Genomic DNA, 24,252 nt, shown 5'->3' on the forward strand with positions numbered 1-24,252 from the left:
TTCACTCTGCACCGTTGGCTCTAGGCAGAACGTAGATCAGCGTTACTGGAGCAAAAGTCATCAGCTAGGGTGTTAGAGAAGGTTCAAAGTTGAACCAAACAAATTCACTTCATAAATTAGAACGGATCGTTTTCTAACAAAGAGGGTGTTTTGTATTTTAGCAAGCTTCTTCACAAAAGCCTGCTCCACTGGGGCCCGGTCTCTGCAATAACTCCATCTACTTTAAAAGGGGATTCTTAGTGTCAGCTTTGCAAGATCAAGCCCTTGACTACAGAGGAGAGCTGCTGGCAGATATGCAGGTAATTACGGATAGTTCCCTTCCACTCCTCACTTTCAGGTGTGCTTAGCTACTCTCAACTTTTTATTTTAAAAGCACTACAAAAATAACTAAAAACTCCTTAGCTCAGCTTAAAAGTCCCTGCCAATGCAGGAGCCTTCAGGGCTAACCCTTGTAAACAGCATGCCTAGGCTTGACTCAGCAAGAATCTTTTTAACAGTAGCTCCTAAACTGTGGTTAAAACCCATCAGGCATTATGCAGTGTAACAAACAAAAGCAGCCTTGTTTTTCTACCGACATCCTGGTGGTGTTGCAGGATGCAGTTCTGACATTATTTATAAACAAAATATTGTTGTTGCTCTTCTGTGCACACATAAAAATAGTAAAAAAAACCCCAAACAAACCCTGAGCTGATAGTTACAAATTCCATGGCTTTCATGAAGACTGAATTATCTCAAAGACTTAAACATAGAGAAGACTCCATCTCCATGATAATGTGGAGTTGCCCTTAATTTCCCTCTGGTAGGGATTTTATCTGTTTTAATCATGGATCGTTCTCCATTTCCCTGAGATCTTAATATATTACAGATTTTCCCTGATATTCAGCCTACACGTTTTTTCTTTATCTGATCCTGTTACCCCTCCTTGTTGAAGTTTGTTTTCTTTTGACTCTGTTAAGAATTACAGAATACATTTTCAGGACCAGTTCCAATGTTCTGGAGCTGTTTAGGCAAAGTGATTCACAGGTGGGCAAGGTGACTGTTAAACTTTTCATCATAAAAGGACTATGTCTCAAGTGTTTACAAATTTGCCAGATTTCATGTCAAACCCAAGATTTTCCATGTTGGATATCTGTTTCAGGCTGGTTTTCTCTTTCCTTTGTTGTTTTTATGAGATGCAGCCAAGGGAGGCCAAGTGGGGTTAAGGGAAAATATGGTTTTTAACCGTACAAAAAATAATCGTTATCATCTTACAACTGTTCCTTGAGAAAGGCCAGTGTCTCTTGCTTTAATGTTGAAATTTGCTATTGTCACAGATACGCATTTTGCTGCTCCTATTTTAAGAAAAACACACAAAAAACCCCCTCAATTTTGCCAGATCGAAATCCTTTGAAAAAAATCTCACTTCCAACACACTCAGTGAAGGGGTGTCGGAGTTTTGCAGCGAAATGTTCCACACATGCCCATGGCCCTGACCACCCTCTCGCCAAGCCCTGCCAGAGATTCCCTGCCAGAGCTTCCCTGCCGGGGCTCCCCATTTTCTCTCGGGGGATTCATGACCACAGCTGATGGCCGAGAGCAGCCGGTTATGTCGCAAACTTGTGGAGCCACCTTTGTGCATATTGGGCACGTGTAAAGTGCCTTTGGTTAACCTCCCCGGGACATGGCTCCCACGAGGCTGCAGCTTTGATCCCATGCATGGGACCCCAGGTAACATTCATTCCTGCAGCAAGGAGGCCGCTCGGTTGAGCCACAGAACATACACGCCAATAAAACATGTGTATTTTCATATTTACTTTGCTACCGGAGTAGAAAATCTTTGGCAGGTCATGATTGATGGCACTGTGCTGCTTTGGAGATAGAGCGAGCTCCCTCCGGAGTCAAAGCAAACAGCTGCTCAGAGAGACCTTCTTATGTGTTTTGCAAAGTTTTACGACTTTCACCAAATAGATACATTGCTCATTTGGGAAACAGCTTTGGGGGCTCCCACATCCAACTTATTCTGTACCCTTCTTTCCCACATGCTTCTTCTATTTATTTAAGAAAATAAGAATGTGTGAGTATGCAATGGTTTGCAGAGGCCGGTCCCCTCTAGAATGCTGGTTCGAACTTTTCCCTGGTCTGTAATTAGCAGGAGTGTGTTGCTTTTAGGTGGCTCTTTGGTAACATACAGGAGGTGATTTGGGGAACTTTCAATACCAATTTCACTATAAAACTACCAGGATTAGTACTTGATGGTCACTTGATCCATCTCCAGGAGACCACAGATTAAATAATGGGTTGCTGCTGTCCTGATTTGGGAGCTGGAAAAATTACTTTAATGCCATCTGTGCTTTAGTTTTCCCGCCTCCAAAATGCCATTACAGTAATACCTTCCTGATGTTTTGAGATCTAAGAAAAGTCAGATGGTCTGTGACTAGCTTGGCTACCCAGAAATGGCTTGTGACAGTTTTCAGTATCAGGAAAGAAGTGAGCAGCGCTCCCTACCTGTGCAGAAAATGAGAAGGTACACGCTTAACATCTTCTGACCTCAGTGGGAGGACAGGTTGATCAGGTCTTCTGAAAATGGGGCAGATATAATCCAAAACAATCGTCAGGGCTAGAATGTTTCTGTAGGTTTTTCCAGTCTGATAAACCATTCTATGGAAAAAAAACCTCCAGCAACCAAATACAAAACCCCACAGATTTCTCTTGAATTTTGTTAACAATTTTCAAGCATTTTCCACAATGAGATTTGCACATCTATGCTGTTCCTTAAATCGAGGATAGTTTCATCATATATGTTTAGTTAAATAGCCTTCAGAATTCTTTGCAAAACTCAAATCTGAAGTCCAGAGGGACCTGAAGGTGTATGGTTTAGAGTCACTAAACTGCAGTAAGACACAGATTGGACTTAGAAAGATTTGGGTGGCATCTTCAGTTGCTGAATGCCAATGGCATCACACTGGAGAGAGGGGCCTTAGTGAGCTCAGATGGAGTCGTGACCGTTAGCACTTTGTGAAGATCTGGGCCACTGAGTTGCTGGCGCTGTGACACCACAACTTAACTGAATGAAAAACTGCGTCTCTAATTTAGCCTAATCACTGCCAGAAGTGTAAAAATGGCTAAGAGGTTTTAGTATTGAGAACAAGAGCCTGATCTCTGAGGTCTTTTATGTAAACCTCTGGCATGTGTTCGTTTAATATGATGTCACTCTGTAATCCACCATTGCTTTTAAATGTCATTCTCAGAGCTTCATGTCAGCAAGTCTTAAGTGATAATCCCTTTGCTTACCTCACTTTATAGTAGATTAAAAGTGACTTCATGCTTCCACCTTATCCACTGTTAAGCTTGAGCTTTAGGAAAAATTTATTTGAAATCTATTCTCCTGCTGCTTTCTAAAGAGTTTCTAAACAGAGAGTGCAGTTCTCTCAGAAGCTATCTCAATGGTATTGCCCATTCTCCATTGCTTTCAGCATCCTGTGAAAATGGATAAATATTCAGTGCCAATCTCCTGCCCTTTTAAAATCCAGTGTTAAGAATTCATTTCTCAAGGTTTCTTTTGACTAAATGTGGAGCACTGCCCCTCCTGGCCTTTCCTTTTTCTTAATCCTAAATAAATCCCCTCTCTAGATGGTGTTTCACCTCTCACCAGCTTCTTACAGTCTTGAGGACAAGAGACAATGAGACCTGTTGTGATGTTTCGCTCCTGTGTAGCACTTTCTCCTGTGCAGCACAGGGGTGTGCGGGTTCCCCCTTTCTAGTCCTGTGTCTCCTGGTTAAACTTTTACTTTCTTAGTATAAAAATCTCTCCATGCAGTTCACCTTCCTAGTCCACCCTCCTTTTTTTCTCTCCCCGAATCTCACTCTTCTGCTCCTAGCACACATCCTTGGGTAACGCGCCCCTCCAGATACTTGCTGCATGTTGTCATATCCTTCCTCCCTGCACTAATGAACTGGCCAGCCTGCAGCATAGACTCAAATGTCAATCTGCTCAGCCTCCTCATTTGCACTGTGTTTCTCTGAAATCCTTCCAGTGTGTGTGGAGATAAATGGACAAAACCCGTCTTTCCCATTGGCTTGTGAAATGAAGCCTGTGGCACATCACTATTCAGGTGCTGGTTAATCTGCGTTCCCAGATACCCGTGGCCATGGGAAGCCAATAACACAAGGTGCTGAGAGATAAAAACTAATGGCGGGAATACTGGCTTGTGATACTGGAAGAAAAATGTAGGATTTTTAATGTTCATACAGAGCGGAAATTTTAAAATCTCATCCAAAAGTTCCCCCCACGCAATAAAAAGCAGAGAAGTCAATTTACCCTGGAAGGATGAAGGACTGAGTCAACTCTGCTGGGATTAGAACATGTGGTTCGAGGGATCCTAGGTATTTCGAGTCTGATTCTCAGACCACCCAGATGGCTAGGGAAAAGGAAAAAAAATAATATTAATAATAAAGAAATAAAAGACCCTATTTGGCAGAACTGTGGCTCTAGATACCCTGCCTGCAGCTAACGCAGCACACACACATCTGCACAAACCAAAGGGCAGAACTGGGTCCTGCTACTCTGGTAAATCTCAGATCTGCAGAGCACTCCGGTGGGAATGTATGCATTTTAGCGAACTTTCTAGATCCCTGGCTTTGACACTAAACCACGTATGTATGTTTTTCTTCCATCTTCCAGACTATTTTGAGAATTGGTGATTTTACACAATCTTCTGTCTTGAAGGCTTTTCATGCCTATTCTTTTATGTTTCACCATTGATATTAAATAGACATATAACAGAGCTAAAATTTAGAGCAAGAGTGTCAAACTCGTTTTCACTGGGGCCCCATCAGCCTCGCGGTTGCCTTCAAAGGGCTGAATGTAATTTTAAATTTAATTTTTAAATTTAATAATTTTAAACTACTCCTACATTAGGACTGTATACATGTGGGAGTAGTTACATTTATACAGTCTTAAAATTACATTCAGCCCTTTGAAGGCAACCACGAGGCTGATGGGCCCCCCCAGTGAAAATGAGTTTGACACCCCTGATCTAGAGCATTACTCAAGGGTCGGATATTAAAAGTGCCTGTAGGATTTCAGGTCACAAATCCCACTGTATTGGGTCTGGTTAACAACGTTATTTTGAAAGTAAGTGTGGTGGGTTTCATAGTAGTGTTGACCCCTAGAGCCGGCTTGTCAAGGACTGGTAATGCAAAGACACAGTGGGTTTTTCAAGCATGCTGGATCCCAGTGATGTCTAACTCCCCCAAACTTAGTTGAAACTCAGGACCTCAAAGCCAGCCGTAGTAAAGGAGTTAAGTACCTAAAAATTAATAAAATGTCTGGAATGGAGCTTGGAAACACAAACACATTAATGAGGTACCTTGTGCATGCTTGGAGCCCAGCATACGCATCCAGGTCATACAGCTACTGTAGGACCGATGGGGATGTTTTCTGCCCTGTCTCCTCTCTGTAGCAGGAACGTGCACGTGGTAAATCCCATGGGAGGATGCACTATGGAAAAACCATATTCAAGGTTTAGTTGGTTTCAGGTGGCCAGACACAACTTCAAGGGCAAGTTTACTGCATTTCCTGCTCTCGCTTTATTGGCCTGTATGGGGTTAGGTTTTGATAGAATTGATTGTGGTAGCTGATAGTGAAACCAGGAGATTGTGAGTCTTTGCATGATTTTTTTAAGCGGATACTTGCAGGGAGGACTACCTTATAGCAAGGCAGGAACCTGGGAGGTAGGAGCTGTTCTTTTCCACCCCCTGGGCAGCAGAAAGACCTGTACCATGGTCTCGCTGCTGCTGAGTGTCTCCTGTTAGATTAAATGTGAGTTAGGCTGCACCACCACCTCCTGCCCTTCCTACAAGTGCAGTGGTACGTCAGTGTTTCTTTCATACAGGAGGAGCCTCCTCACAGCAGAGGTATTTCTTCTTGCCACAACTCATTTTTTTCTCTTTCTTACATCTCTCCCTACCCCGCACATATGTACCCAATTCACATATAACTGTACCTGGGTGCAGTCAGGTATGCATGAAAAAATATGTTAAAGCTGTGTGAAATGCAGTCACATTCAGCTTTTGAATTTAAGTCTTTCTGAGAAATGAATGTGTTCCTAAATCCTGCAAGGACCTTTGAAATATTTTCCTTTCAATCCTGTGAGTGCATCCTGGAGAAGAATTTGTCTTATTCTTCCTTTTGCCCCTTCATGAGAGGCTTCCCTAGCTTGGTTCTGGAGCTGCTTAAATTACTTTTGATTTGCAAACCAACTGCTGGACATGGTACCTACTAATTGAACACTTCATCTGAAAGCTTCTTAAGATCCCACAGAGTAACCACACATCCAAAATTACCACTGGTAGGGGAAAGGCTACCGGAGTGTGGTTAATACATTAAAAATAGGAAAGTTTCAAGCTTATGGCTGCAGTAGGGCAATGTTCTTACATGCATATTCTTGTTTGAGACTATTTGTCTTCACCATGAGACGAAACACTTGATTTCAAATGCTATCTTTCATCCCAACTCAAGTGCAGTATGGTATTTTACAAGAGAAAACTGCATTGCAGATGACAAAAAGCAGGGTGTAGAAAGATAGGATTCAATCATCAAATCAGTAAATGAAAGGAAGATCAAACGAATGGGGATTAGCAGGGAAGGAGAAGAGATATTTGTTTAAGATATTTGAAAATAAATGATGGGCTGATGAGGCAGAGGGACATAACAGAATGTGATCTAGACTACAGAGTTGTTTTTAAGTCTCTGTTCAGGAAAACATCTAAGTACATGCTTAATTAGAAATAACTGCTTAGGTCTGTTGACTTCAGAGGAACTTAAATGCATGTTCACATACTGTCCTGGAGAGAGGTGTTCTTCTGAAGATGCCGTAAAATAGAAATGTTTACTAAATCCCACTTGTGTATTCCTGCTGTGAAAATAGTTTGTATTGGAGATTTTTCTTGTGTCAATATGGATTTGACAGTTGTCTTCAGACCTGTTACTGGAATTTGTTCATATTCTCATTAAGGGCTTCAGTTATGTTTCTTTAGATAATTTTGGCAAAGTAGAAGTCAGGGCCTAATGAAGAGGGACTAGAGCTCTGTGATTACTTCCACATAACAATGCTGGGAGTCCAGTATATCACAGAGATCCCAGAAGTGGTGCCAAATGGGCCAGCCTGGAGGAGCCTTCTGCAATGGTACCATGTGGACAAAACGTCCTGGTGTTTGTTTCCTAGGAGGGGCAAGTTTTCAAGGAATTCATAGTGTTCGAGGTGCTACTTTGGGTAACTGATCACTGCTCAGGTCAGACTGTGTGATGATCCTGCTTGTTTGACAAGACCCTCAAGGAGCCAACGACGTTTTCAGTTCTTTGGAAGGAACAGAAATGAGATCTTTGTTGACGTTTTACCCTGATCATGGGGTACTCATTTTGTGATGGCCTCTTGTGGGGGTCAGGATACATCATGGGAGTTAGTATATGGTAGGGACCAGGTGAGGGTAACTCCATTATCTGTAGACCAGTGGGAAGGATTTTGTAGTTGGTTCCTGGGGAAGGAATTGTATAAAAGCTATTTCTAGCTTTTTGCCTTTTTTCTTAATCTCCAGCCTAACTGTTTCTCTGTAAGAAGTAATGCCAGGAACTGATGAAAAGTGAGGTATCTGCGAAGTTTTATCCAGTACGTTTCAACACTTAATAGTTATTACCTGTTTGTATATTCCAGTAGAGGTCTCTAAACAGAGAAATTATCATCATGAAATGAGTGTCAGCAGACCCCAAAATACTTTATTCACTTGAAAAAATAGAAGACTTCCAAACTCCAAATAGATTTCCAGCCATCTTTGGAAAAGAAATCATACATGTGCACATAACCAAAACAATTTTCATGTTAGGTCAGGAAAGTTCAAACCCTCCCTTGGGACCAGAATGTAAGAGACTAAAATGGAATTGAGCCAGGTTAGATATTTTACAACCCAGGTCTTTCTTAAGAGTCCCACAGGATCTCTACCGAGAACAAATGCACTGGACTTTTGGGCTTTAGCAGATAAGAATGACGGCTGCTCCGTATTCCTCACCAGAGCATCGTCACGTGGCGTTGCGTAATGAGTCAGAGGGAAAGGCTTTCCCCACCAACACCACTTCCTCCGTGTCCTGGGATTTTATTTGCAAGTCATCTATTCAAGTCTTGGCTAGGTCTTGACCTCTCTTGGCATGTGAGGTCTAAACCTGGTATGACTCCAGACGTCTCTCGACCGCGTCTGGTTTGAATCCTGTCAGTGCCGAGACAAGTGTTACCGCAAGAATAAGGAACTCCTCAAAGAGTTGTTTGTTTGTTTGTTTTCTTAAGAGCTGGCTTCTGCCAAATGTGAAGATGGTAGGAATGCTGTGAGCTGTAGCTTCTTTCCCTTGAGGTCCTAATGTGCTGATGGACCTCAAGGATCCTATCAGCCTGGTTTCTCCACGCTTGATCTCTGCAGAGCAGGATTTGCATTTCTGGTGAATTATGTGACAGTTTCTGATAAGAATGGATGGTGAGCAGAGACTTTGGCTTGGCTTGTGCATGGATGTCATAGGTGAGTGACCTTTCCCAGGGTGACTCAGTGAGTAAATGGCACAAACTGAGGGACAGAAAATTCCTTGAGGTGCCTTGCGCTGAAGAGCAGGTCATGCTTCCTCCCAAAATCTTGCATTGGATGCAGTGGTTTCCTAGCCCTTCATTTGGTTTTTGACTACATTGCCAAACTGTCCTTCATCCAGACTCTAGTTGCTGTGATTGATTTCACTGCTTTGCCTTTCGTAAACCCAACTCCAACCCTACTAGCTCCATGTTCATTGGTGGATTTTTTCACAGGCAGGGCAATTTTGTGGTTCACGCATTCACCAGCAAAATTGCTGTGACCTATAAACTTCCAGCGCAGTAAGAATCTGTGTCTACATGTGTTTGTGTGTGTGTAGTCTTCCTTACCAGTGCAAGGTCTCGACCTAATCTCCTCTCTCTGTTACCACCCTAAGCGGGCGAAAGCTAGGCTGAAGGTAATGTCCTTGCCTACAGCGCATCATGGCCTGTGCTCCCCCTCATTGCATTTGAGTTTCAAATGAAAGAGCCTCTGGAGTCCAGGAGCAAATATTTTATTAAAATGAAACTGGAAACTTTTAGAAGCTGTTCTTGAAGGCTGGTGGTAGAACATAGAGATGGTGCAGCCAGGGAATCTGGCATCGTTGGGAGTGTCGCAAGAGCTTGACAAATATGCCAGTAAAAATCCATGAGTACAATAGCATGAGCTACATTTGTTGTTCATTTTTGGCTCATTCAACTTTTGTCCTGCTTCACTGAACAGCAGAATGAGAGCTTTCAAGTGGGACTTGGGTAATTAAAATTTATCTCCTACCCATAGGTCTTTACGACTCTTCTAGCACTTCCTCTGTCCCTCAGATACTCTGTAACTGAGCTTAGAAAATGGCCTGTGCATTCTCGCACTTCTTTTATTGGCTACAAGCTCTTTTATAGCAGGCGTGAAGGACTGGATTAATTCTCACGGTGTTCATGAGCACCAAATATGTGCTGCATTGCTGGATAGGAGTAATTATCTTGCCATTACATTATGGACAGCTTTGCCCTGTAATACGATGCACATAAAGGAAATTGTTAATATTAGAAGTTCAGTTTTGGATAGTTGAATTTCCTTGGTTACTAATAACACTATATATTATTTAAACCATAAAATATTTTTAAGTCTACTTTATTTTCACCTGTTATGTCATTTTTTATTTTAACAAATCAAGCAGCAGCTGGAACTAAAAAATCCCCAAAACATGCAAAGTGCAGGACCTTAAGTCCTATTTTCAAAGAAAAGCCCGAGCCAGAAATATTTAGACATCAAAACCCCATCAGCAGCCTGTTCCCACAATGAATGCGTGTAGGAGCTTACAATGCACTGAAATGAACTTGGGCTGCAAAAGATACTTGAAGGTGTCAAAAGATGACAGGTGGGACTTTCAAAAGCTGCTTCCACATGGAAAATCTCGCTGCTGGGATTTCAGCATAGCTTTGATTTTCCAGGGTGGGTTTGGTTGTTGCTGTGTTGTCTAAACAGGTAAAATAGTCCACTGCGCCTGAGCAGCTCTGTTTTCTCATTCCCAGACCACAATACAATGGCTCTGTGTTTGTCTTTTCCAAAACTGGAGAGAAACGTTTAAATAAAATTTTGTGCTGAATTATTAAAGCCATTGCAAATGTTTTCATTAAAATTTGAGCATGTTTAATATCACTTCTCTCAAATTTTAAATAGAACCAATACTTTGTGACTTAATTACCCAGCAATAACTCTTTTCTAGATTTTTACCTTATATTAATAAAATCAGTGTATTTACATAGTTCAAACCTAAGCACATCTTATTTTACTGACTAAGCGCACCATTTAAAGGGCACACAATGTTAACACCTTTTGGCTCACCTGAGACTTTACATCATGCTACACACTGAATCCCGTAGTGAGCTTTATCCTATGCAAAAAATAAATCATTTTCTCTATCCATTCTCATAAAATGTTTTCACAAACAAACCAAACCAAAAAACCAACAACAAATAGAACAAACAAATTAAGAAACCCTCTCTGTTCATATTTAACTGTCCCCAAAACACACCTGCTTTCCTTGAGGTTATATTTGGACTGCCTGGAGTATCATCTCAGATGGACTTTGGCTTTGGTTGTGGAATGCGATGGCTGTAATATGCAAGCTGAGCACCTGCAGCTGGCCATGCAAGGACAGCAGCTGTCTCTTCCTTGGCTCTGCATAGTTCGAGGGCTTGGCAGAGTGTGTAGAAATGGGGCTGGAGATCTCATCCATCTCTTCACTTAGATACCATAACAGGAGCATGAGCTAGTGTTTGGTGAGATGCAAGAAGGGTGTTCTTTGAGGTTTGTGGAGTCATGAGGAACCTCCTGTTTCTGCTCTGGGTCCAGCAGTATGGACTGTCACCAGAACTGTTATCATAAGGAGGATGTCTGGGGGCCTTTGCTATCATCGGTGCTCTAAAAAAAAAAAAACCACAAAAAACAACAACAACAACAAAACCCAAAAAACCAAAACCAAACTGTTTTTCAGGCAGCACCCAAACCCAAACCCAGCTGTGATTCCCTGGAAAGAGGAGGGTAAAGAGGGGCTGTGCCTCAGCCATTGCTGTATTTAGGAGAGAAGTATCTTCAGCAACTTGGCATCAATCTAGCACTTTTGGGAATTAGATATTTAAGGCTGGGTTTGGAGTCATTTAAGTCCCATCTGAGGACTGGAGATACTGAATTTCCTGCCTTTACCCAGCTGAACTTAGTGCCCAGTTTCTACCTGAGCTGAAGGGAGATTTGGAGCATCTAAAAGTGTTATGAGGCACCACACAGGCAGAAAGGCAGGTGAGACTGGTGGCCAGGAGGAGCGAGGCCATAGCAGAGCCGTGAGGATGGATGTCCCTGGAGGGTAGTGGCATAGCGATGAGCTGTCCCTTGCTCAGACCTCCTCTTCTGCCAGGCTGGGAGCACCAGACGCACTGGACCCCAACACAACCACGGTGGATGCACAAGAGTGGACTCGTTGGCCTTGAAATGCCGTGTGTGTGTGTGTGTGCGCATCACTCTCCAGCTAAGACCACAATGACTCTTTGAAATGTTTTTCTTCATTTGCATTTACAAAAGCTGGATAAGCCTTTTTTTAAAAAAAAATCTGATAAGTAGCAGGCAATTGAATTAACCACTGTTGACTGTATTGCTGTCTCTTAACAAACTCCATCTGTATGGTCTCCCTTTGTAGACACAATTTTATAACTTAATTTCCCTACCAAAACATCAGTGTTTACTTAGTAAGAAATCTGTTCTTTGTCAGCTGAAAACAGTGATTTCTTTATTACCACTCTGCGCAGGGAATGACAGCACAGAGTTGGCACTGGAGCAAGTCTGGTTGAGTCTACAGCGTTGTAATGGAAACAGGGTGAACCGAGGGTCAAGTATAATGGGATTTGTATACAGAAATGTGTCTGCATAAGGAATAGCTGCGTGAGATAAGAGAATGAAAGATGAGGCCAGCAGGTCTCCGTTTGCATGGTGGTGGTGGGAGGGAGGTGTCACTGTAGGTATATGGTGCTGCTGACATGGAAGATGGGGTTACCCCTGCACCAGCGCAGCAAAGATACTTAAATCTCGTGCGCGTGCTCCAGTGCTGGCTGATGTCGGTGGGTGTTGGATGGGTTGGGGCGGTGGTCAGTGATGACTCTGAGAACATCTCGTATGTGTTTTTTACTGATTTTGGGAAGCATAAGGTCAATGAGGGGTTTCAAAGCTATTAAAGTCTGTGGCCTCTCTAAAAATTTTCCAGCAGGGTTGTCAAACATGATATAGTGAATTTAGCCTGAACAACAAGAGTCTTGCAGGGGTTTTTTTACTATTTTTCACAGCACCTAAAGGATTATTTTGTGATGCCCAAGGGTTTTGCAAACCATAGGTTGGAAAGCACTAGTGTAAACTTGCAGTAGTAAACAGCTGGGGAAGATCAGATGCTTATTCCTTCCTTGATAAATATGTTATACTTTCCTGCACAACTGAAAAACTGGAAAAATAGGAGAGCAGCTGCAGTGAATGACACCAGCAAATCTGGGAGCAAAAGGGTTTTGGAAGGAAGACTTATCGGGTGGGACATAGATCACAGGATATAAAACATCTCATCCATGAACAGATGATTTGGGGGGTGAGGGGAGCATCCTGACTCCTTTGGAGTCTGTTGGAGTTGTACAGTTCAGCAAGCGGTGCTGAGGTTTAACCACAGGTCTGGGGTTCTGTTTATTGCATTTATTTTCTCTTGCTGTAGAACCTTTCTCAGTCTTACACTGCAGGCTAGAGCTGGTAGACAAATGCCAGTTGTTCATCACAGTCAACTGAAGAGACATTCAGCTTTCTCTGAATTATTTGTGTATATCTTTTCCCTATGGAAAATTAACTCCCAGCTGAATGTCGTCCAGATTTTAAAAACCTCCATGTTTCGCTTTGGTTAACTTTCTCTGTAATGATTTAAAAAAAAAAAAAAAAAGAAGAAAAAAGTGATAGATTAAACAGAAGAAATGAAAATGGAAGAGTTAACTTGTTGTTAATTCTCTTATCTTGTACAGAAAACTTCAGATGTTTCTAAGAGAAAAGCTTGTTTGGAATAAAAAGGCTTTTCTTCCTGCAGTCACATAAGTGAAAAATTTTTACCTAGTTCTGCTCTTCACCATATAATTGCTTGCTTTTCAGCATACTCATAGCAAAGGAAAGGACGGTTAGATCAGCCAGCCTGCTGGATCAGATCTTACATTACATCTTGAGCTCTTCGAGTGTCATTAGCATTTCCTTTTAGAAGTGAAGAAATATTGACAGTTTAGTAGGTTATCTCGCATTTTACTGCACGTTAGGGCACTTCAAAGTCTTTATGTAGTGATGGGAACTGTCATGAAGTAGATGTGAAAAGGGCCTTTGGTCCAACTAAACCTGTCAGCAAGATTTAGGGCAGATGGTTATTATTAGAAATCAATGTATTTATTATATATTGTTCAGGAATATTTCCCTTTGGAGGTTGCTGTGAGTGCTGTTGCTGTTTAAAATGTGTCAGATGCCAGCAGAATTAGTTCCTGCAGAAAACCCAGGGAAGCCCAACCAAAAGCTTTACTATTATAGGAAATGCACGTCTTTTACTTCTGTGTGCTGTGATGCCCCAGAGGCAGGTACACACGCAGAGTGCCAGCAGCGCGTCCGGGGTGTGTGTACCTGTGCATGTGAGGTTGTTTCTGTGCAGCTATCACCACCACATCTCCATACAATGCTGCTCTGACTGCTGTGTCTAGAAAGGCTTTATAGAGATCTCTTCTGTCCCTGTTCCCATTTCTTTTTATTCCCCTTTGTTAACCATAGTTTTCTGGTTGCTTCCAGTTGATTACAACAGCTCACTGCTGCTTAGAGCAAGGACATCTTTCTAAAGCCAGAACACCAATGGTTTTCCCCTGTACTTCAGAAAAGAGAAGTAGGACATTTCAGGTTTTTCATAACTATTTGGGTGTAGGTTTTCCCTCCTTGGTGTCTTGCTTAGTTATAAGATTTAAGGACCTTGCATTATGGGAAGAGGACATTCCTAATAGAAAAAGGGTGTATTAGCAGCAACGTTAAAACTGGAAATCGCTGTCCTGGAACAAAGATACATTTTCCATTCACCCCGTGATTTACAGCACATTCCAACCAAGTGATTTGGCTATGGTCTTCTGGCATAACATTGTTTGCCCTTTCTCTGACATTTTGCATATAAAGAAAAGTTATGAGCTTCTTGGGCATTCAAGGTACCAGGAAATGCAGGAGTCTACCTAATTTGTTAACATGAAATTATAGATGTCAGACATAGACTCTGTTAGTTAACGTTGGTTAGAGTAATGCTGCAGCCAGTTGATTGTATTACAGTCATGATGAAGAGGAATGGTCCTTTTTTGCTTTTCTGGGATGTGACGGGTACAGAGCCAAGGCAGATTTAAAGTGTAATGAATGAATAAGCATTTTCTATGGTTTGCCTGACTCTTCCACTAGCTCCACTGCTGTGGTGTCGCTGCTACTGATTTGCCCTCTCCGCAACAGGTTAGTGCTGGCATAACATGGAAAGGGACTTTTCAGAAGTGCTATAGTAATTACCTTTTAAATGTTAAACCCCTCTGCAGCACTTGAATGTTATTTTCTTTTAAGGGAGAAAAGCCTCCACCCAAATGTAACATGGCAAGAAGACACTAGGCAGGGATCAAAAATTCAGATTTTCTCCCCACATGCATACACTTCCCATTTGTTTTCCAAAGCCAAGTGTCTTCACAGTTACAAGCAAAGTATTCACTCAAAAGTGCTAATACCCATGTGTCTTAAGGAAAATCATTTAGCTGCAGAGAAACCAGCTGTGTTGCATGCGACACATCTTTCCAACACCCATTTCCCACACGCCCTCACCAGCACGGGATGCTCTCAGATCTCCCTCAGCTTCCTACTCTGCTCTACCATCAGGATCTGGTGTCCACACCTTCCCATCTCATTCCCCACTGCTTCCCACTTTGCTTGCATCCCTTTCCCATCTGCAATGTCACTGCCCGCCCCTCATCCCCTCTCTACCCTGAGCCCACAGTGTTTCGACACGCCAGCTCTCGAATTTTGTGACTGCTGGAATCAAGTTCTCATGCCTGGTGGTTTCAGTCTGAAGTTCACATGCCTCCAGGTTTGCATTGCTCCTTCGGTCTGTCGCTGAACTACTTTCACTGGCTTTTGCACTTTTATCCATGCTTTCTTTCATGCCTTTTCTCTCGCTCTCCTTCCCTCTCTCCCTCTCAGCTGCCTTCCTTGAAGTTCCCCTTCTTAAAATTTGCTTCTTCTCTGAAGGCTTTCATCATTAATCTCTCAAGAAACTATCTTAGAGACTCATCTGCCGTGCTTTGATTTATTGGTTGTGGGTTTTTTTTTGGCGGGTATCTCACAAGAACTGAGCTGGTCATCCTTCTGCCTCCATCGCTAAAGGAAAGCTCGTGTGAAAAGGTGGGCTTTCAGAACTTAAATTAAAAGATCATGTAAGTAAGATAATTGGATAAAAAAGGATATTAGGATCTGAAACAGAATGTTTACTCGCTTTGATGTGCTTTGGGAACATATGTCTGCACAGTGGGCTGTGTGACTGATTAAGTATAAAACAACCTTAGAAAAAATCACCACTATTAAGCTTAAATCAAAGATCTCTCCTCAAGACACTAATTTGATTTGGGTTTGAAGGTCCTGTATCAACTCTAATTTCTACCTTTGATGTCCTGCTTCTTTGTGTGTTGTATAATGGAGGGCAACCTTACTTATTAAAAATTTGCATTTTTCTTCCATTTTAAAAGCAAATATTGAAATTGTTGTTGTTTTTGTGTTGCGGTTATGCCTACAAGTGTCAGCCAAAACTAGATCTACATTGTGGTAAATGCAGCATAAATGCAATAAGAAACCATAGGTAGTTAGGAGAGTTTCTAATTTAAGTGCCTATTCCTGTACTTAGGCATACAAATTTGTTCCCTCCAAATAATGCTGCCAACAACCTGTGAGCTTAATAATGTTATTAACTTCTGGTGGGCCCTAGATGAAAAAAAAAAGTGTCAAGGTCTAAACCAAAATACTTTTGACTTCCTTGATAAAAAATAATAATACAGGCAAAATTAAATCTGTTGTTGCATCTGTTCTTGATTTTAGATATTTTGAATTTAGGATTGAAGTCAGGTGTGTTTGAAAATAGAATGATTTTTTGAAAGGAAAAATGAAAGATGGGGACAGACTTTTTAAAAGGGCGTGTTACGACAGGACAAGGGGTAGTGGTTTTAAACTAAAGAAGGGGAGATTCAGGCTAGACATGAGAAAGACATTTTTTACAATGAGGGTGGTGAAACACTGGCCCAGGTTGCCCAGAGAGGTGGTCGATGCCCCATCCCTGGAAAAGTTCAAGGCCAGGCTGGACGGGGCTCTGAGCAACCTGATCTGGTTGAAGATGTCTCTGCTCATTGCAGGGGGTTGGACTAGATGAGCTTTGAAGGTCCCTTCCAACTCAAACTATTCTATGATTCTATGTTTAGCTTTTTTTAATCTGGAAACAAAAAAATCCTTTTTCTTACCTGGAGCAAATATATTATATTGACCTCATACGCTAGAAGTTGCATTAAGTCTTGAATATGTTTTTCTAAGGGATGGAAAGAAAATGTGCTAAGAAATGCCACCCACCTTAAATTACGATACTGTTTCCATGGTGCAGATGGAAAACAGAGGAATCGACAAATTGGAGACTGTTCTTGTTCCTTCTGCCATCGGTGGCAGACTTTCCTTTTACTTCAGTGGTACAAGATTAGACTTTAAGGCGTGATTTTTAAAGGTATTTAGACAACTACCATTGCCAATGGATGCATGGTGGGATTTTTCATGGTGTCTACCTAAATCCTTCTCAAAGCAGTGCCCGAACCACAAATCCACAAATAAGGGATTTTATATTCAGAGATTTGTGTCTGTTAAGGCCCAAAGGAATTGCCACAGCTATCTGATCTGATGTCTGCGACACTGGCCATACGATTCCCCCCTTTAATTTCTACAGTGGGAGAAATTACTCTTTCCTACTATTAAAACTCCAAACCTTGCAGTACACTTGGAGTCCATCTTTTAGAAAAACATCTAGTTTTGCCATAAAGCCTGCAGCGGTGCTGAATTTACCACTTCCCTCCGTAAATCCATCTAATGGCAACTAGCCCTCTCTGTTAAAATATCTTTTTTATTGTTCATGATTTCCATGCCTCAAAGCCATTTTTGAGGGGAAAGGAGAAAACGGGAACTGCTCAAAGTGTGCCCATTAAATTTCTGCAGAGAAGCTTTAACAACTTTTGTCCAGCTTCACGGCATCTTATAACTGAGTTAATTAATTGCTGAATTAAAGAAGTAACTCCGATTTTCTATAATATTCGTTTTTGAGGGTATGGAAAAAGAAAGAAGATATTATTAACCCCATTTTAGATTGGAGAAAATACAGGAAAAAGAAATAAAATGAATTGTGTTGAGCATCCCAGCAGCGGAAGGCTGGGAGGTAGCAGTGGTATCTTGTGGGTCCACATCCTGATCTCTTCCTAGTGAGATACATAAGCTGGCATCTTTGAGTTGATAGCTCTATATTTGAGAATCAGATTGCTTTACTGGATAATTATCACCCTGTTGCAGTGCCGGGAGCGCTGGGAAGTGTGAGTGATTCCCTGTCTCCTCATTACCAGCTGCGCTGCGCTCCCTGGCAGTGGCTGGGGCGGAGAGGCGGCTGCAAGGTGGTTCCATGCCGCTCCTCCCGGCACATCCTCCGCTCTCTGAGATGAAAAAATGGGATGGGGGAATCTTTATGAATGATCAAATGCCATGTGAATTCGATAGTTGTAGCCCAGGTTTGACCTCTGAAAGGTACCTTGTTTTTGAGGGACCTCATGGTGGCTTAACTCTGAAGGTACTATACAAGTGTCATGACCTCTTGCCCTTCCTGTTGTAAGGGACTTTAAATTAGAAATAAACAGAGGTAAAGTTGAGGGGCTAGTAAGAGCTGTTTAGACTGAATGGTTTAGCATGAATCCTGGGGCATTTTAGGTTTCCTGCTGGATACAGCTTTGGCAACCCCTATGAAGAGTGTCTGCCACGAGTGCAGTCCTTTTTCAGATATCCATATGGCTCTCCTCCATCTCGTGTAGACTTTGGGTAGTGTTCTGGGTACACAAGAGTTGCAAAAAGCAGACCAGGAAGTTTTATTTAAGACATAACAAAAGCAAGAACGTTTACGTGGGGTTTAGAGAGGATTGTTGGCTTTAAAAGCTTTTTTCTTACAGCAAAACTCTACTAGGCTATGATACCCCTCCCCATGAGCAGCTCTGTTCCTAGCTTCCATCTCTGTGTAGCAGCTATGCATTTTTCTTATTGTGCAGCAAAACAATTGCCTGCAAGTGTCCATATTCCATTAAGCATATGGAAAAGTATTCAGCCCTTTGTTTTCTGCTGAATGAATATATTTGGCACATAAGTATTAATTTAGACTAGTCATGGGACATTAGTGCTGGTTAATTGTCCCTATTTTTCTGGGTTTTATTTAACTGATGGAGAGTATGTCAGAAATGTGAAACTTCTTTAACCATTGCATGCATTGCTGGGTACCTCTTGCAGAGGCTCCAGACCTGCATGTTGCATCTCCACCATGCAAGATTTTGGGATTGCTGGTGCATGACCACAGGGGGAGAGCAGGAGGAGAAAACTGCACCCCAAGGCCCTGTTCATAGCAGCCAGCACTGGTTTTGCCAGTTCTGAGAGGTTTTCCTTCCCAGGAGCCCAGCCCAGCTCCTCAGAGATGCTGCTGCTCCTCTGTCTTGGGACCACCAGGATCCTTTCTCAGTGCTGTGTCCAGCTGCGATGCACTGAGCACTGCACGCACACATCTCCTGTGAGCAGCGGCATCAGGGGAAAGTGCCTGCAAGGCTCCAAGGCACATGCAGGGACATGCTAGTCCAGCTCACTGAGAACCACGGGCCGAATTTTTTTTCCTCTCTTTCTAAAGTAAAACTACCAACCTCTTCCCCCAGCCTTTGGGATGAGATTGGAGCTTCGGACAAGCTGGAGCTCCTTTCAGTAAAACCCAGGCTGCAGGAAAGTTCAGCAAATGTCCTTTCCCCCATGAAGGATAGTCAAGGAATGACCAGCCCCTGGGAAACCACCAAACGTCTCCTGGTGTCCCACCGGCAGTATGTGTCACATCTCAAATGCTGGTAGCTCTCCTTGTGCTGGTCATGCTGCTCTGCTGCTGCGTGTACCCCATGCGCCACGGTCCCACTCTGCAGGCGGCTGGAGACAGGTAAATAGTGCAAGGATTTCTGCTCTCTGAGGACGATTATCCACAGCACCGGTAAAGACCTGCTTGGTAAAGCCTTCAGCAGCCTGCATGCCACCAGCATCATCCTGAGGCCCTGCAGCAGCGTCAGGTAATTTCTCCCTCTGTTAGAGACTGGGAAAGGGAGAGCCCCTCCTGGGTGGAAGAAATGAATCCAGGCTCGTGTGCTTCATCAGAGATGCAAATTACTCTACAAGTCCTGAGCATTAATTATAGAGTCTGGGCTTCTTGCTGGAGCTGCAGGGAAAACAGGTCCCTGGCTCCCATTAATTTTAATGGCGTTTGGACACCCAAGTCCCATAGCTTATTTGAAAACCAGAATCCCAGTTTCTTCAGAAATATACGTGGCCAGGTGAAATGCCTCATCCTGCGGCAGACAGCGAAATTCTTACAGCATTGGCTTCAGCAGAGCTGGGAGCTCTCCCCCAGGCACTGGGGTGTCTTCCTTGTGCCACCCACAAGATTCAGGGAGAGAGCAAGGAGTGATGTATGGATAGCGGAGGTCTGGGCAGGGAGCTCTACGGACACATGGAGAAACCCAGCTATGGTGCTGTGGCAGTATTGCATGGACTGGTTCACCTCACCAAGCTGGAGATTGTCCCACTGTGGGGTTCGGGCTATGGTGATGGGGAGCCCTGACTGCCCAGGAGGTGAGCTGGACATGGGGGCAGAGCTGCCTTCCCCCAGCATCGCTTCGTGTCTCCCCCATTGGAGCCACTGCCTCTAAAAAGCAGCAGCTGGTTGTTGTCCCTTTGCCAGTCTAGGAGCAGACCTGTGAGGCTTTGCCTGCCTCTCGCTTTGTATTTGCAGAATGCCGATGCAATGGCACAATCTGGGGATTAGATAAGAAATGATGACAGTGGGATAAGTGGAAAAAAGGGGGAAAAAAATCAAACTTTGTGGGAGTTAGAAGCAGAGGATACCTCTGGCTGAGTGAGTCTTTCCTGGTAGGCAGCTACTGAAAGCCGCGTTATTTTGGGATGTGCTGTGCCATGGGATGGTGATTTGCTAAAACTGTAGGTGTGCAATGGTGAGAGGTGATCCCTTCCTGGGAGAGCTTCCAGAGCCAGACCTGCTGAGAGTATGTCTGTCCTAGTCCACAGACGGAGAGGTGAGGCAAAGAGAGGCTTTAAGCAGAGCCTCACAGAGAAGCCTGCTCTCCAACCCGGTCTTTATGGACAGGGCCAGCCTCATATTGAAACACCACCCGGGTCTCCAGCTGCATGCATTTTGGGTGAATTCTTGATCTTTTTCCCAGTGTTACCTCTTTGAGCAGGGTGGAGTTTTCCTGTTCTGAGGGAATCTAGCATTTCTGCTCAATTTAGCACCGAGAAAATGAACAGCAAACTCTTCATATTGTTATACACATTTTAGATGTTGGCCTCACAGTTTGATCAGCGAAGGCTCCAAAGGCTCGTAAACCTGGTAATACATAGTTTCAAGCCTGCATCAAAGAAGTTCACAACCCTTTTGGGAGAAGCTGTGAGTACTGATGAAAGAGGCAACTTATTGTATATGTAAGAAAACTTCTTTCATGGCTTATGTATTAAGGCAGGCTCTGTGGCCCAGGGAAGATTGGGGCTGCTTTTAATTTACATCCCCCCTCACTTATATTAAGTCTTCGTCAGAAGAAAAATTAGTCAGATGTTTTCTTAATGACATCATTTTTTTTAATCCTGTTTCATTTTTTCCAGATGAGGCGGTGGAGATTATTAGAAATGAATTGAAACTAAATCTGGAACAGAGACTTTGATTCACTTCTCCCTCCTCCCCGGTAGAAATAAATTGGTCGGCTCCGTGCTCAGCTGCCTTTATTAGCAGCCTCGACAGAAACCAGCCCTGGCGGCCTCGGCTGCAGCTTTCCTGAGCTCGCCGCCGCCGTGGCTGACGTCATGGCGAGAGGCACTGGAGAGCGACTCAGAGAGGGTCTTCTGTCGCCCCATAATTTTGGTAACGAAAGGCCACGGCGACGCAGGTGGGGAGGTGATGAGGTCTGGAACAGCCATGCCATCATAAGTTTGTCTTTCAGTGCTGTAAAAGAAAACAGGCTTGATACTGGTGGGTGTTCCTCTAACGAAACCCTGGTCCGGGTCCGACAAGTGCGTGTGTGTCATTGGCTGTGCATGTCCCCAAGTCCTTTACATCTGATAGGTTTTCACTGCCTTCTATTTCACACCAATGAACCACAGAGTGCATTGCTACAGGAAAGTAATTTGAACTATAAATATTTTAAAAGCATTTAATTTACTACTCCTCAGCAGAAAGTGTTCAAAAAGCCACAAGGTTTACTAATTTATCAGAAAGACAGAGAAACATGCGGAAGATCAAACAAAGACAAACATGCTCGTAAACTGCTGAATAAGTCTGCAAAGCTTATATTACATTTCTGTGTGGTTTTGTTGATATGCAAGTATTACAAATAAATTAAAATGCACCTGAGCTTTTGATAAGGCAGGGTGGGACTGAGATCCTGAGGTGCCGGTGGCATGCCTAAACTGCTCAGACTCTCATGTTTGTGGTTGTCTGTGCATGGAGAGACTCATCTTACATACACTCACTAATGGCATATTTGGATATTCTTAGGGAAGGATCTTTGTAATACCGCCCCTTAGCTCAGCCCACGTCCCAGATCCCTGACCTCCGAGACCCTGAATTTCTGTGGTCTCCCATGCCCGGGGTGCAGTCCCACAGAGTGCACACCCATCTCCCTCAGCTTTGCCAAATCACTCAGCCAGGGACGAATGTTGTCTCTGCCGTGACCTGCATCTCCACGCCAGCTTTGCTTCCAACACTCTGTGAGTACAGAGAGAGCTAATGCAAAGCAGATTTTGCTCTTTCATTTTGCCTTATGACAGTTCTGCCTCTTTTGGTGTGTAACTCAGATTTTCTGCTTATCAGCTCAGGGTGTGTAACTTTTCTCCCCTCCTTGCATCCTCTGAGGTTTGTCTAAGAGGCTGGAGGGTACAATAGGAGACATGTCTGGGAGATGTCTGCGCACTTTCTGTTCCATCTTTGCTCACCCTGAGAAAACTGCTTGAGTGCCAAAACATGCCTGTGACTTTTTTTTTCTTGTTACCTGCTGAATCCCTTCTGCATTTACTGACTCCTTTCTCAGGTAACACTTGGTGTGAGGAAGATCTGAGGGATTTAACAGAGGTGGCCCCTAGAAAGCATGCAATAAAACCTCTCCTGAACTTTTGCCCTCTGAACTATTCCGCCGGCCTGTCAAGGAGGTTTGTGCAAGCCATGATGGACGCAGGCAGGGAGAGCTGCTCCACCAGCGCTGGCTGAGCTGCACACGCTGGGCCGAGTAAAGCACGTCACCTCCAGATTGTATAAGTATTCCTTGTGCTTTTTGCATCCTTTCATAGGCAGCCCTTTCTGGGGCTTTGTCTACACATGGCAGTGCTAAACATCTGGATACCCAGGGGCAGCAAGGAGCTTGCAAACCCTGAGTTTGCCTCAAATGTCTTCATGTAGCCAGCCTCCCCATGCAAGGAGACGGGGTGAGATCTCTAGCATGGGATGTGCTCCATGCAGCCTGCATGTGCAAGTCCTGCCCAAAGCAGCTCATGGCCCTTTTTGAGGCAGTCACGCTGCACAAGTATGTGTTTAGTGTAATGTAGACGTGGGTCTGTGTGAAGCTTCTGCTGGCTTCAGGCTCTGCATATGCCAACAGAGATGTTTTTTCCCACCACGTCCTCAATCTCCTCCCTCATGGGCAAAGGTGGTGGGGTGGGAGGGAGAAGGACAGCAGGCGGCCATGGCCACTCCAGGAAGGCTGTGAATAACGACATGTCTCTGTTTCCTTCCCAGGCCTCCTTCCCTGAGCGGCAGCCCTGTCATCTCTGACATCTCCCTCATCCGCCTGTCTCCGCACCCCGCCGGGCCCAGCGAGTCGCCCTTCAGCCCTCCGCACCCCTACGTGGCACCCCACATGGAGCACTACCTCCGCTCTGTCCACGGCAGCCCCACGCTCTCCGTCATCTCTGCTGCCAGGGGCCTCAGCCCCGCTGACGGTAAGACACTGTGCTACTGGTAAGGCAGCGATTTTGTAGCTCACCAGCATTGAAATTCCCTAAAACCCAGGGATTTACAGCTGCAAAGGCTTTGCAGCTGCTCTCTGAAGTGAGAGAGCTGCCTCCTTTTCTTTTTTTCAGCCCTCCTTCCCCCACTTTAACTGCACATTTGTTTTGCATCGTTGCACTGAGAAAGCATAGCGTGAGAATAGCTATTACTGCTGGATCATATTATAAATATTTTGCTTAAAGTACGTTCCTTTCTGCAGCGCTCTCAGCTCTCTTATGAGCTTCTCCGCTCTTATGTCTCTACCGGGAGCCCTGCTTCCCATAAAGAGGGTCACAGTCGCTCCGGCTGCCTAGCCTGGCTGGGACTGACGTTGCAGGGATGAGGCAATTCTGGCTGGGTTGTTCCCTGTTGACTTTGTATCTTGGGGCAGGATGGTTCCCAGGTGAAGGAAAGGGGCTATACTTTCATCCTCCTTACTCTTGAGCTGTCCTGCAGCAACTTTTGGGAGAAGATGAGGGTCTGCTGGCATTTGGTACATGCAGACGTGGTGATGCTCTTGGAGACCTGGCAGACCCTGCATCGGGGAGCTGGGGACAAAAACAGCCAAGCAGGAAAAGGGGAAAGTGCCCAACTCTCCTTTCACTTTGGGAGGTGATGTATTCGTCAGAAGTGTTTCATTACATGATTGCAGGCAGCTGGCTCAGGGAGCAGCCGGGGTCTGGGGACCAGGTCTCACCATACCAGGCAAACCCCAGCGTCTCTCAGCTCCTGAGCTGCTACAGGGGCAAGCGGTTCTTCTCTGCTGC

At 44.0% G+C, this 24,252-nt stretch overlaps 1 protein-coding gene across 3 annotated transcripts in view; it reads left to right on the forward strand.

Annotated features, from left to right (window-relative positions):
* The window catches only part of GLI2 (GLI family zinc finger 2), a 195,408-nt gene that overhangs the window by 130,125 nt on the left and 41,031 nt on the right, over positions 1 to 24,252 (forward strand). For all 3 annotated transcript variants that reach the window (XM_065637815.1, XM_065637817.1, XM_065637818.1), the window contains exon 4: positions 23,234 to 23,436. In XM_065637815.1, coding sequence (XP_065493887.1) covers positions 23,234 to 23,436 — 203 coding nt within the window. The remainder of the gene's footprint in view (positions 1 to 23,233; positions 23,437 to 24,252) is intronic.

This window comes from Caloenas nicobarica, chromosome 6 (assembly GCF_036013445.1).
Source record: "Caloenas nicobarica isolate bCalNic1 chromosome 6, bCalNic1.hap1, whole genome shotgun sequence".
Classification (NCBI taxonomy): domain Eukaryota; kingdom Metazoa; phylum Chordata; class Aves; order Columbiformes; family Columbidae; genus Caloenas; species Caloenas nicobarica.